The sequence below is a fragment of the Passer montanus genome, unplaced genomic scaffold (assembly GCF_014805655.1).
Source record: "Passer montanus isolate IOZ18808 unplaced genomic scaffold, ASM1480565v1 scaffold1, whole genome shotgun sequence".
NCBI classification, from domain to species: domain Eukaryota; kingdom Metazoa; phylum Chordata; class Aves; order Passeriformes; family Passeridae; genus Passer; species Passer montanus.
Window position 1 is genome coordinate 11942335 of NW_024356504.1, and position 15601 is coordinate 11957935.

At 37.2% G+C, this 15601-nt stretch overlaps 1 protein-coding gene across 12 annotated transcripts in view; it reads right to left on the reverse strand.

Moving 5' to 3' along the window:
* Positions 1–15601, reverse strand: part of SLC4A10 (solute carrier family 4 member 10) — a 168383-nt gene that overhangs the window by 75877 nt on the left and 76905 nt on the right. For 10 of the 12 annotated variants that reach the window (XM_039710399.1, XM_039710159.1, XM_039710317.1 and 7 more), the window contains one exon: positions 4734–4880. In XM_039710399.1, coding sequence (XP_039566333.1) covers positions 4734–4880 — 147 coding nt within the window. Of the gene's footprint in view, positions 1–1824; positions 1968–4733; positions 4881–15601 lie in introns of those variants that run through there. The other 2 variants (XM_039710931.1, XM_039710846.1) reach the window with 1 other exon arrangement.

The window sequence follows — 15601 nt, forward strand, 5'->3', positions numbered from 1 at the left end:
ACTATTCAGATAATTATTCAGGGTGAAAAGACTAGATATTTCTAGATTTGTGGTTCTATTTGGATTCTTTGAATTGCTATCAACCAAGCACTTTGAAGAATATCTTCAGCAGTCTGGATCCAGAAAAGATTTCCTTGTTCCTGGCCTGTAACTTGTCTGTCAAGTGACACCACTTACACCCTTGAATTGGTAACTATAATACCTTAAAAGTGAAATTGTGACTTCAAAAACTGCAGATCTCTACTCATTTCTTGAGGTACACCAGAGGACAAGTGCAGTGAACATCAAGCTACAAATCTACTTCAAAACTATCGTTTTTCATATTACTGCTATTTCACCCTCAGAAATCCTTTGAGCTGATAGGCTGATTTACCTAACACAGAATTTTGTGGTACATTGCATTTTACTGTATGCACAAATGTCAAAGACTATTAAGAACAGATTCAGCCAGTTAATTTCTTTTATTTTTTTACTTTTGACATTAAGAAGGACACAAGCCTAGGTCTCCAGAAGTTGAAAGAACAGAGCTAAGTTCTCAGCCAAAATGTGTCACATGCTGGCACTTAAATAAAACCAGATGACTCAACAGAAGACACTGTTTCATAGTTCAAGATATCTCACTTCTTGGCTAATGTAACTTTCAATTGTTTCTTTTTAATCTGACTTTATATGTATATATGCATATTCTTTTTGAAAACTGTTTTAATAATTTATGAACTTTGTTTTTTTCCAAGAAACTGGTTTCAATACAGTATTGGGTCTTTGTACATTTGAAATCCATTCCAGACAGAACCACCACAGCCAATTTTTTCTTCACTGTTCAGTTTTCAAAACATAACTTGTATCTGCTAAGTTTGAAAAAGTCTTGACTTTGTTTTACTCTCAGGATAATAAACCATTGTGCAAGATTTGAGAATTTCAAGCTCTAACCATCACCACTTACAACATACTTGCTCAAAAGTTTTCCACATATATAATACAAATTTCTGATTAAAGGAAAGTCTTATTATAATTACTATTCTGTACCCTGAAATTACACTGGTACGTTTCCCTAATGATTTAAGAACACACTAGCAAATTATTTTCTACACATGCTTCCATTATATTTTAAACACTTTCCATAGCCTTGGACATTTCATCACATGCACTTTTTTATTTTTGAACAGCATGTAATATTCTCATTTTTTGAGACAAAGCTTGACTAATTTATCAATGACTACCTTCTTCTCTTCTCTGTAATGTTTTCTAACTTAAAATTTTGAGAACTTTAGGAGTTTCCTATCAGGTTTGTTTACTGAAAGGTATTTTTCCCTGCTTTTTCCTCAAGTCCACACTTAGCAGATTCTTGTTACAATGGCACGTTTACAGTGTCATGTTAGGAAAAAGGTAAACACAACCTAGATTATGGTTTGAATCTCATAAAACACTGCAGCTTCAGTAGCATCAACATCATTACAAAACTAATTGTAAAGGACCATGGCTCTTCTATGTTACATTTTAGGGGCAGACACTCCAGAGCCTACCCTGCCATAAAGCACTTTCCCCCTCAGTAGTGGCTGCAGTCTGTCTTAGTGAGAGCACTTAGGAACAGCTCCCACAGTGCTCCTTCAGTGCTGGGAGCTACTGAACTTTCTCATGCATTGACTGCCACTGGCTGCTGCCCCTCAGTGGATTTGTTCAAAGGAACGAATCACCAGCAGAGGCTCTGGTGGATTCTCCAAAACCCTGCTGCTAATCGTGTCCAAGTGATCACAGGACAGATTATGCACAATCATGCTGACATTTACTACTTAAAGACCTACCCAAAAATAAAATTTGTCTTACCAAAAGGAGGAGATTCTCTCCCATCTTCTAATCCTGAGTCCCGCTCTCTGTCTCTCTTTCTGTGTTTATGCCCGCGGTGCCGATGGCGTCGGTGACTTTTTCTTCCACCCAGTGGCACATGAACCCCAATGAATAATGTTCGATGGCCTACAGGCAAAAAAAGGTGTCTTTGAGAAAGAAAGTATAACAACAATATAAATATCCTTAATAGCATTAATGGTATCATTCTTATGATAATTTTGAAGTCACATAATATTGATTATTCTAATGTTAATAGTCATTAACAGTATTGACTTGAATAAAGATATTAAGCATCACAGATACACAACACCTTGATACAGGAAGAAATTCCAGTACTGAAGTCCTTATGATGCAGTGCCAGATTTATTTTTTTCCTTTCAAATTTGCATCTTTGTATGTGAACTTTCATTAAAGCCAGACAGGTGTTCTGTTAAATGTCTTTCAAAACAGTAACATAAAGAGACACATGGATCTCTTTGGATTGAACATTTGGTAAAGTTGCTGTTTGCTTTGTGTGTACAAGAACTTTACCAAACTCATTCCTATTTATGAGCAAAACCTTAACAGAATTCTTGTGGGAAATTCAATGAATAAAAAATGAAGAAAAAAATTGAAAAAACAATAAAATACTATGTAAGCTAGAGCACAAAATCCCTATACCATTTTACATGCTCACATCATAAATGTATTGCTGGTATCTTAGGTTGCTTTCATTTCTTCTGTGTTATTTTTTTAAATACATAAGAAGGTACATATTGCATGCCTGCTGCCTTCAAGCCTGATGAATTTTATGTTGCTGATCAAGCCCAAAATATTTAGGTCTCTTAGCTATGTGGGCTAACAGGATCAAAGCACAGTAAAGCATTTAGAAGGGGGAGAGCACAGCAGAAATGTGCACTAACCAGAACAAATGGGAAAGGAATCATGACTCACTACAGGCAGGTCTTCTACATTTACTCAGCAGAAAGACAGAGCCCAGATTACTCATCTCAAATAACATTATTTTCTCCTTGAAATGAACATAACACAGTGCATGGATATTTGCTGCTTTGCTGTAATCATTCAGCAGTGTCAATCACCTAAAAAAGGTCAAGAACACAAGCTAAGGTAGCACATGATCCCTAATCCCATAGAGACTCCAGACGAGGCAGAAAACACAGCAAGGCAGCAAGTGTCACAAAACATCAAACAAATTCAATACTGACAGAAATTCTTTGCAGAGGCAGAGCTAAAAAAGCTGAAGAAAAGACTCTGGACACCACACTAGTTACTTCCCTAACTTTGATCCATGTAGAGGAGGCTAGAAAGCAGAGACATCAATTTTTGACAGACTATTCTTGTAGAGTCAGGAGATCTTCCTAAAACAATGCCCACTAGTTGAAAAAATATTTATTTATTTATTAAATACCTCTTTCTTTCTTCTTATCACATTTAACCCAAGAAATGGTTTAAAGAGAACTGCTGCCTTTTGTGTATTTCAAATGCATTGCAGTCAGTAGTGCATGACAAATGCAAAAATTCATTAAAAATATACTGAAGGACATGAGTAATGTAGTATTTTACATTTCCTTATCCCCCTCCTTGGATAGAAGAAAAAGCAAAACAACATTTTGAAAGGAAGGTTTACTGCTCCTAAGACTTTAGTAGTTTCCAGAGGTGCAAATAGATTGCTTTTTTAATTTAGTAGCTAAGTACATTCCTGCTGCTTTGTGATAGAAGTGGGCATGCTTATCCTAGTTTTCTCCCACGTCAATGATCAGATTGTACCTGCATCAGGAAATGCTGATTGAGACTCACATTTCAATTAATTTCCAGGGCTGAAAGCAGTACTTGAGTCCAGACTGTTCTTTATTCAGTACACTGGGATACAGTGCCAGAATGTTCGTGTGTGTGTCTGAATGCCCCAGCAATTTTCCTTATAGAGACACAATCAGTTCACACTGAAAAAAAACACCAGGAACCTGGAAACTGAAATAGACATCAGGAAAAAGCGAAGTGGATTGTACTCTTTCTGTGTGAACCTACTGAGACCAGCAGAGTGCTACCTAGGAATAATTTCAATAAACACATGGAGAAAGGTAGGTGCTTGTAACAAGGTTCAGACAAATAAGAGGAAAAGAAAGTGACAGGCGAAAAGCAATAGTTCTCTACAGAAAATCATAGAGCAAAAAGCAAAAAATCTGAGAGTTAAGTAGTGGTTTATTAAAAGATCACAACTGTGGAGCAAAATATTCTCAATTTTTTGAGAAATGCTTGACTAATTTATCAATGACTACCTTCTTCTCTTCTCTGTAATGTTTTCTAACTTAAAATTTTGAGAACTTTAGGAGTTTCCTATCAGGTTTGTTTACTGAAAGGTATTTTTCCCTGCTTTTTCCTCAAGTCCACACTCAGCAGATTCTTGTTACAATGGCACGTTTACAGTGTCATGTTAGGAAAAAGGTAAACACAACCTAGATTATGGTTTGAATCTCATAAAACACTGCAGCTTCAGTAGCATCAACATCATTACAAAACTAATTGTAAAGGACCATGGCTCTTCTATGTTACATTTTAGGGGCAGACACTCCAGAGCCTATCCTGAGGGCGGCTGGTGCCATAAAGCACTTTCCCCCTCAGTGGTGGCTGCAGTCTGTCTTAGTGAGAGCACTTAGGAACAGCTCCCACAGTGCTCCTTCAGTGCTGGGAGCTACTGAACTTTCTCATGCATTGACTGCCACTGGCTGCTGCCCCTCAGTGGATTTGTTCAAAGGAACGAATCACCAGCAGAGGCTCTGGTGGATTCTCCAAAACCCTGCTGCTAATCGTGTCCAAGTGATCACAGGACAGATTATGCCATGCTGACATTTACTACTTAAAGACCTACCCAAAAATAAAATTTGTCTTACCAAAAGGAGGAGATTCTCTCCCATCTTCTAATCCTGAGTCCCGCTCTCTGTCTCTCTTTCTGTGTTTATGCCCGCGGTGCCGATGGCGTCGGTGACTTTTTCTTCCACCCAGTGGCACATGAACCCCAATGAATAATGTTCGATGGCCTACAGGCAAAAAAAGGTGTCTTTGAGAACTATGTTATAACAACAACATAAATATCCTTAATAGCATTAATGGTATCATTCTTATGATAATTTTGAAGTCACATAATATTGATTATTCTAATGTTAATAGTCATTAACAGTATTGACTTGAATAAAGATATTAAGCATCACAGATACACAACACCTTGATACAGGAAGAAATTCCAGTACTGAAGTCCTTATGATGCAGTGCCAGATTTATTTTTTTCCTTTCAAATTTGCATCTTTGTATGTGAACTTTCATTAAAGCCAGACAGGTGTTCTGTTAAATGTCTTTCAAAACAGTAACATAAAGAGACACATGGATCTCTTTGGATTGAACATTTGGTAAAGTTGCTGTTTGCTTTGTGTGTACAAGAACTTTACCAAACTCATTCCTATTTATGAGCAAAACCTTAACAGAATTCTTGTGGGAAATTCAATGAATAAAAAATGAAGAAAAAAATTGAAAAAACAATAAAATACTATGTAAGCTAGAGCACAAAATCCCTATACCATTTTACATGCTCACATCATAAATGTATTGCTGGTATCTTAGGTTGCTTTCATTTCTTCTGTGTTATTTTTTTAAATACATAAGAAGGTACATATTGCATGCCTGCTGCCTTCAAGCCTGATGAATTTTATGTTGCTGATCAAGCCCAAAATATTTAGGTCTCTTAGCTATGTGGGCTAACAGGATCAAAGCACAGTAAAGCATTTAGAAGGGGGAGAGCACAGCAGAAATGTGCACTAACCAGAACAAATGGGAAAGGAATCATGACTCACTACAGGCAGGTCTTCTACATTTACTCAGCAGAAAGACAGAGCCCAGATTACTCATCTCAAATAACATTATTTTCTCCTTGAAATGAACATAACACAGTGCATGGATATTTGCTGCTTTGCTGTAATCATTCAGCAGTGTCAATCACCTAAAAAAGGTCAAGAACACTAAGCTAAGGTAGCACATGATCCCTAATCCCATAGAGACTCCAGACGAGGCAGAAAACACAGCAAGGCAGCAAGTGTCACAAAACATCAAACAAATTCAATACTGACAGAAATTCTTTGCAGAGGCAGAGCTAAAAAAGCTGAAGAAAAGACTCTGGACACCACACTAGTTACTTCCCTAACTTTGATCCATGTAGAGGAGGCTAGAAAGCAGAGACATCAATTTTTGACAGACTATTCTTGTAGAGTCAGGAGATCTTCCTAAAACAATGCCCACTAGTTGAAAAAATATTTATTTATTTATTAAATACCTCTTTCTTTCTTCTTATCACATTTAACCCAAGAAATGGTTTAAAGAGAACTGCTGCCTTTTGTGTATTTCAAATGCATTGCAGTCAGTAGTGCATGACAAATGCAAAAATTCATTAAAAATATACTGAAGGACATGAGTAATGTAGTACTTTACATTTCCTTATCCCCCTCCTTGGATAGAAGAAAAAGCAAAACAACATTTTGAAAGGAAGGTTTACTGCTCCTAAGACTTTAGTAGTTTCCAGAGGTGCAAATAGATTGCTTTTTTAATTTAGTAGCTAAGTACATTCCTGCTGCTTTGTGATAGAAGTGGGCATGCTTATCCTAGTTTTCTCCCACGTCAATGATCAGATTGTACCTGCATCAGGAAATGCTGATTGAGACTCACATTTCAATTAATTTCCAGGGCTGAAAGCAGTACTTGAGTCCAGACTGTTCTTTATTCAGTACACTGGGATACAGTGCCAGAATGTTCGTGTGTGTGTCTGAATGCCCCAGCAATTTTCCTTATAGAGACACAATCAGTTCACACTGAAAAAAACCACCAGGAACCTGGAAACTGAAATAGACATCAGGAAAAAGCGAAGTGGATTGTACTCTTTCTGTGTGAACCTACTGAGACCAGCAGAGTGCTACCTAGGAATAATTTCAATAAACACATGGAGAAAGGTAGGTGCTTGTAACAAGGTTCAGACAAATAAGAGGAAAAGAAAGTGACAGGGGAAAAGCAATAGTTCTCTACAGAAAATCATAGAGCAAAAAGCAAAAAATCTGAGTTAAGTAGTGGTTTATTAAAAGATCACAACTGTGGAGCAAAAAGAGACCATCTGGGAACAAAAGAGTAATGAATTCTGAATTGCTGACAAAATGACAATGAATGATAGAAGCAGCAAAAAAAGAAAGAGGAAATACAAAAGAAATCAAATTACTGTATTACCTTACTTCAAGTAACCTTTTCATGGTAGGTATTATGAGCTAGAATGTAATGTACGCTTTTCTGTACAAATTGTCCAAGGCATTATTAAACAAGAGTTTGCAGAGAGCTCTCTAAATTTGCCAAGACTAGAAGGTCAAACATGGACAGAGCAGGGCAGATCTCAGGAAAACCTGACTAAAATTTCTAACAAGAAAGGGCATCTACAGCTGAGTGAACTCAGGATCCACCAGGATATCCCCCATGCAGGATATCTTTATAGATAATAACTGATCATATATGGGCTTTTCTTTCATTTATCTTTAAGAACATTTTTGTGTCTTTTATTATTTACTTCATCAGGATGCCAAGTTAAAATGACTGAATATTGCTCAAATATTGTAAAATAATTCTGCTCTGCCATACATTTTCACAGGACCTAGCTCAATTAGTTCATAATTTCTCATTCTTTTGGCAAGGCTGCAAAGACACTAAAGTGTGGGAAATAGTAACAACTGCAGGTTACATCAGGGTGCAAACTATTGACATCAGGTACAACCTAACAGCCATTCTCACACAAAACTGACTGGTTTAAGAGGTGAACATAACACATTGCTCTCCCTACCAAATGGGTGTGGTTTTTGTGTTAAAATTGTTTTTGGAAGAATGGGAGGCACTGGGGCAAAAAAATCTGTACTCTTAGCATTCCATTAAAAAGATCTTAATTCCACTAAATTATGGGAAATATTTACAAATCCTTTCTCTCCATCTCCATTTTCCCTTGAAATGTCACATCACTCAAATAATTGTACTGGGATTTCCAGAAGTACCTAAGTTAAGTCATCAAGCACCATCAATTATAATGGGTTATGTGTTTTCAGAGCTTTAGAAATCCCACTATATTTCTTTTTCTGTCCATTTATTTAGTGCATAAGATAGGTAGCTAGGATAAGCTTCTGGTTTTAAAAACCCAGAATGCCAGGTTCTAAAAACCATTTCTAGATGTTACTTTGGTCATTCGCAAGGGATATGCAGAAAATTCTTGCTATTCTGAGCCCAGATTTTTAGATTATTAATTTGCTATTAGGTTCCTAAAATAAATATAAGTGTAAGGAATAATTTCTCCTTTGAAACTCAGCAACTCCAAATAACACTTCTACTTAAGATTTCATTCTAAGAAATGTCTCTGCAAGACATATTCATATTAATAATATATGCTTCATATCTGTCTTTTCTAGGGCAACAATTTCATACCTCCACAAACTGAAGACACAGCAGAATAATTTTTTTCTTCAAAAGTTATGGGGAGATTCTGATTATTCCACATGGTTATATGCACTTTCATCTGTCTCAAAGATAATTATAATTAATAGGACCCCTTTTAAATGTTTTATAATATCATTTGGATTGGATTTAATGTAATTCCATAAAAATTAAAAAAGAATACTTTACAACAAAGGTTCTTGTTTCTTCAGTCCTTAAATATTTTAACTCAAGGAGTGTTTTAATGCTCTGAAGGTAAACCACAAGCTTCTTATGCTATAAATGCATACATTTATATTAACTTTACATTTATATACTAACTTTATATTCAGGGTTTTGTTCCCCAGCTATGTGCAATTTGATTCAGAATAGTCTTTTATTAAAAATAATATTTTTACAATTTACCAGTGGATGTGTAGCACTGTATAAATGTCATTGTAGAGCAGACCAATTCCGTGCATTGTATTTCTTTAATAAGCATTCACATTGTAAATAATCTTTGTGTATTACTGTATTTTCTCAGCGTGTCTCTTTTTAAAAATTACTTGCTCCTAAATCCTCATACTGAAAATACTAACGGATGTGTTCATGTTTCACTTCCCTAGCAGCACATCTGGAATAAATCAACATCTGAGTTCAGAGTGTGTTTTTGCAAGGACAAAACCACAGCCTTTCTATGATAAAACACTACTGATGCTAATGTGGGGTTAATAGAAAAACTCAGAAAGATCAGGTAAATCCTATGGCTCACTGATATCTGAACTAATTCTTACTTTTTAAATTGTAACATAAATTAAATACAGCATAAAGCATGGAGAAGAGCCTCTCTCAGCATGGAAATTCTTTCAGGTCTTCATGTTACACCAGGAATGTGGAACTCACAAAGATACTTTAGAGCTTCTTAGTGTGCCAGCTCAGATGGTGACAATTGTGTAAAAAAATGGCTGTCCTGGATCCAAACATCCATGAGCACCAGATGCTCAGGGTCCATGTGCTTGTGCTGCCTTCCACCTGGGATTATCTGAATCTGCCTGAGGCACCTGCTGACACCAAGGCTTTCAGACCCCTGCTCACAGGCATGGAGGGAAGGGGCAGATAAGGGAACAGATGGGTCTTGAAACACCTCCAGAAAGAGCAAATGCAGGCTTCTGTGACCTACTGAGGAAACACATTGCAAAGGCAAGATGCCTTGAGAAAGAATTCTTTGCCAATAGCTCAAGCCAAGTTTCAGCTGACTGCTGACCTCAGCAGGACCGAGGGGTTTCTCCCTCCTCTGGAAAACACTCAGGGCCTTGAAGTGTCTCCTGTGCACTGACAGCTAGAGCTGAACCAAATGCAATTTTTCATCCTCTCAAAAATGAATAGTGGGGTAGAGACAGAAAACCATCAGTCCATGCAGGGTTAAAAAAAATTGCCTTTTTCCTTACAGGAAAGAAAGTGATTATGGTGAATTGTGTAGGAGTAGAAGTACATGACTCATGATTCGTTATTGTACTGCAGCAGGGAGACAGAGCTGGAGAAAAAGCAGAAAGGACAAAAGCAATCCTTCCAAAATCAACAGCTTACATTGCTGTTTGTGGTTATGGTTTGCCCAAAACCCATTTTTCACCTTTTTGCTGCGCCACAATTTGGAGGAACTGACAAGAAAACCTTCAAAATTTCTTTTGGATTATACATATAATTTATATTCTAGAGTAGATTACAACAGAAATTATACAGAAAAAATAAAAACAACCCTGACCCAAGATAAAATTAAAGACACACTGAATGTGGAGGATAAGAGCATCTCACTGAAGTCATTAAAGTTAAGGACCTTTTAAAGAGCCTCAATCATTCGCTGCCCTCTCAAAAAAAACCTTGCATTTTAGCAAAAGATTTTTCCAGATTGTAGGTGGGCTAAAACGTAGTTTTTTACCAGCACTCATGTTTCAAATTCCCTAGATTCCTCCAGAAGAATCCAAAAGTGTTGTATGTATGGTTCCATCATCAGATCATGACCTTGCCAGACAGAACAAAAAAAACCAGCAGACACAGAATATAAAAGAACCTGCTCAGATACACAACTCTTTCTTCTGATGGAGAGTGAAGCTCATTGGAGGGAAGAATTTGACCTATATTTCTAAATCAGCAGCAAGCCAAAAAAAAAAAAATCCAAAAAAAAAAAAAAAACACTCAGTACAAGTACATCTGTGTGTTAAAAATTAATGCTTCTATCTTCTCATGCAATTTAGCAGCTTTCACCAACAATGGCAAATTAGTTTATGTCAGTTTCATCTGGGATTTCACAAAGTGAAGTATTTGAATATATTAGTCCCTACAAATACTGAAAAGGTTTCATGTTTGTGAAGCTCAGAGCAAATTCAAACCAAATTCACAACCAAACCTTATCATCAGCTAAAGACTGTGGTGTTCAACCTACACTGTGGCACTTGTTTGTGTCCATTATTTCATTATTCATCATTTCCAGGAGATTCTGTGAACACATCCTTCAGACTTATTCATGAATCCTCAAGGCGAAACACCTTCTCACTAACATAGAAACTGCTGAGGAGGGACAAGGGGAGCAAAGGGATCAAACCAGGTGGCCGCCAAGACAAAAGGAGAAAAGTGAGATCTCAAGCAATATTGAATTACTTAGGAAAAAAAAAACAAAACTAGATGAGAGGCACTACAGAAACATGTGCCTTAGGAATCACAAAGGGAACAAGCTTGAATATGTGATACCTGGTAGGCAACAAAATGAAAGAGCAACCTTTCAGGTGCAGACAAAGTGGGAACAAGCTTGATACCTGGTAGGCAACAAAATGAAAGAGCAACCTTTCAGGTGCAGACAAAGCCAAACCATTCTGGACTCTGCTTCCACAGCTTTTATTGCTCCCATCGAAGCGCGGCGAACATCGCTGCAAGGAGCACGAGCGAGGTCAGAGCCAACGTCAGCACGAGCAGGCACCCCAGGGAAGCACAGGCAAGGAAGCTCGGAGCAGGGGATCTGTACTGACATGGTAACAAATGATTTGCAGTAGGCTGCAGCACCCTGGGAGCCAAGGGGAAGGGAAGTCTCAGTTGATGCTCCCGCCTGACCAAGCAGAGCCAGTGTCTGACTTGTTTCTACAGTGAGGCACAGGTGAATCAAGGCCACGTTATTAAAATTTATATTCTTTCAGTCCTGTGAGCTGCTAGGTCCTATTAATTTCCAGGTAAATAATGTCAGTGTGTCCTGGCTTGTATTTTCAAACCAAGACAGAGTGGCAGACAGGTGTGCTATGATGCTATTTCTACAAAAAAGGTTCAGTCTCTGAGAATAAAAGGCTACTTAAACTCAAATCTAAAAAGAAAAAAAAAATAGTAAAATCATTATTTTTAAAAGGGAATAATTAAGTACTCTGGAGTTTCACCCTTTTTGGTCAGCACCTACTATCAAAATTATCCTTCATGCAGGTTGTTAATTACAAAATATCACTACAAAATTTATAATTAATTTTTGGTTTATTAAGTTTAAAATCTCAGCTTCTGCATCATTCTGTGTTGCACTAGTCATATTTATATTCTAATTAAGCTTGAAGGTTTTTTATGACTTTCAGTAAGCAATCCACGTAATCTGAATTTTGTAAAAAGTGTCAGGAGGCATATTCTGATGTACAGTCATGCATATACTGGATACAGTGTTTTATGTGTCCTCAGAGATATGAAACATGGCAAACTTGATTTCCCCTGAGGCAAATTTTCCCATGCCACTTAGGCAGATTAAATGAATGAAACATAAAAAGCTTAAGCAAAATCTTGACTTCTCTGAATCAACGATCATTTTGCCATTTTCTCCAACAGAGCCAGAATTCATCCCTGATTCATGCTGGGACCTTCACCTAACAATCAAATCCCCACCCATCTCCCTGTTGAAGCTGCTTCTCAAACCAGGCCACAGTAATACCCGCAGCAGTTCTGAAATACTCTCACAAAAATCCTCAATCTGCAGCTGAGCACCTCCAGCAAGGAGTCCGTGGCACAGTCACTCCTCCCCTCAGCTAACACGGTGGGCATAAGGAAAAGGCCTTGGCCAGAGTGTATTTAATGTCAATCCCCTTGCATATCTGCAGAGTCCAAAAGTCAGCATGTGACCTGAGAGAATCTGAGATCTCCCGCACAGAGCAATTTAAGTACTTTTGACCTATGAGATAAACAGTAGGTGTATCCATCTGATCAGAATCTGCTCTTACCGAACATACATTGAAGCAATGGCAGCCAGCCAGACACAGCCCCATGGAGAAAGCTGAGAGCAGCTGCTGAAGTGCACATCTGTCCAGGAAAACGTGCCTAGCTGCCCTCAGTACACAAACATGTACAACCTGTCATTTTGCAATTAAATACCTGAGCATCCAGAATCAGTGTCCAATTCTCATTTAGGAATTCCATCACCGATAGAAATGAGAGCATATTTATTTCAGTAGGATTTTTGTCCTACTTTTGTCCTACTTTTCCTTATTGAAAGATAACATGCAAAACAGGTGATTATAACCAGGGAATATCATCTCTTTTTTTTGCTTTTAGAAATGCTTTCTCAGTCCCTCCATCAATGCAATAGTCAGACAAATGACCTATGCAATATTAGTGACTGATCTTGACCTTACAACTCACAAAAAATTAACTACGTGGAAAAATAATTCAGGCTGAAAATCTGAATGCCAAAGCTCTGCAGACAATTCACCTCTGAAACACTACAAAACTTAAGTAAAAAGATACAATTTGAAGCACTTAGTGCAAGTATCATTACCAGCACTAAGATGAGCACCATATCTCTTTTGTTCCCATAGGTATTGCAGTTCCTGTCTTACGTTCCCAAAGTTTTACTATACTGCTCAGAGAAAGAAAATACTGATCTAGAGAGACTGAGGCAAAAATCTATTCTTGTGTCCATTCTTCAAGGCAGGATTAATCACCACATCTTCATGCTTTCAGCAAGAAATGTATTTGCAATATACTTATACAATGACTGCCTAAAATATGCCAGTCCAAATATTTATTAGGCTTTGAAATTTCAGATGGAAATTTTAATACACATTTAAATCTGTATTTCTGAAGTTTAAATATTGATAGTTTAATTTTTTTTAAAGACAAAATACTTATAATTATAAGATTTAATAAGAAGAAATTGAATACTGTTTTTCAGATTTAAACCTGTAGCTCTTCGTATGAATTGCAATTTTTGAAATGTTGCTGACACGGTGCCATTAAAACTTACACCCTGGCAAAGCTATTCTTCCCTAGAATATTCAGTAACTAGCTATTTACATTTTAAAACATAAACCCAATTAAATGTCTGTCAAAAAGCTAATTACGTAATATGTATTAATAGTCTGGTTATACTCTTTTTCTAAGGTATGCAATTAGCACCTGATTATTTAATTTCATATTTCATAGTTGTTATGTCATTAAGAAAAAGGTACATTTTTCAGCAGAACCCAACACAATGTCAGTGAGTGAGACAGGTATTTGTGAGTCACATTCTCTGTTTCCAGGGGGAGAAGTGCCTAGATTTACTTCAAAACAAATGGACATGCTATTAACAGCAACTGGATATTAAAATCTGCAATGTCTTCAAAACTTATATCACTTGGTATTTTTGAATGTAGTGATTATATAGTTAAGGACAAACTGATCTGAACTTAGAGTGAGCATGAAATTATCTGAGAAAGCTAACTGCATCATGAAGGATTGATTCTACACGGAAAAATTGTTTTCTTAGAACACTGTGAAACAATAGGGTTTTATTTTTAATAAAAGCAGATATATTTGATAACTGCAGAATTTTTCAATATTCTAAATTTCATTCACATTGATGGACAGTTTGTGGGAGTGTCACTGCCATGTTCCAATTTCTACTCATAACATCCTTAAGAGCATACCTTTGAAATAATATTTTCACTGATATTTCTCAGGAGCAACTCTATACATATAGGATGGTGGGGGAAAAAAAATAATTAAATTAAAGTTCTTAAATTATGTTCCACATAGTCACATGTGGAACATCACAGTAATTCTGACAACTTTAATGTGACTTAAGCTTATGTGACTGAGCTTAAAGATGTCATTCTGCAGAAAGCTGTCCATCTTTAAAATGCCACCTCACTATCATCAATAAAATGACTCAGCAAAAGGATATTTTTGGGGTTGACTCACCCCACAAAATCTCTGTGAGTCAGTACCATGGAGAAAGGGCGACAGGGAGCTCCCACTCTTTTTTTTAATAGGGTGTTTCTCTGAGGACACCAGATACAGTGGTTTCTCTTTGATCAAGGACACAATCAAGAGACTGAAGACCACAGATTAAATGTGAGATTCAAAATAAGAGGTTTTGTGTTTATGCCCAAAACTGGCATTGCCAGCCTGACCCACTGGTACCTTGGAGTCACCAAATCTCTAAATGCCACCCTGAAACTTCTTGCCTGAGATCTATCCTTGCACACATCCAGACTTCCCCAGGCTGAGTAGAGAGCTACCTATCTTACACATGCCACACTGCACAACATCCAACATCCTTCTGTGAGAGACAACCTCACACATACACAGCCAAGCCCTTCTCAAATGCAGCTACATCTGCTTTTTGAGGGAGGCACTGCTGAAGGAAGCAGTAACACAGAGTTGCTGTGTTTCAGTGGTATTTCAATGAAATCATCAATATGGCCAACATGTATCAGAGAACACAATGTTCATAGAGACAGGAAAAAAAAAAAGAAAAAAATTATGAAGTAATCAATAGTAGGCATTTAGAAAACTCAATTCCCTGCACAGATGGAGATAGCTCTCTTTAGACCTGAAGCAGGGAACTTTTCAGATGTAGCATGTTGATCTTTTGGGCTAGTTCATGTGGATCTGTGTGGCAAAACCAGGACCTCCATGTCCCAATACAAAAAGCTAACAAAATCAGCCATTTCCAGTCTCAGGAAAGGGATATCATATGTGCAACAGAAACTCATTTTCATCATAACTATGACTTGGGGGCTCACACAACTCAATACAGGAGTTTAAGTACAGTAGTAGCCAAAGTTTGGGATACACTAAACAAACAGAAATGCAACTGACTCATTAGACCAGTATCTAAACAGTTGAACAGTTGTCATAATTTCTCACTTTCTTCTTCATGGTCAAGTTAGGTGGTTTCTGCAGTGGATATCAGTAAATATATATCCAATCTCTGACTTTTGTCAGAATGCTTTTGTTCAGCTGAAGATGTGGCTAGGCAACTACATGAGGATTGTAATGCAAA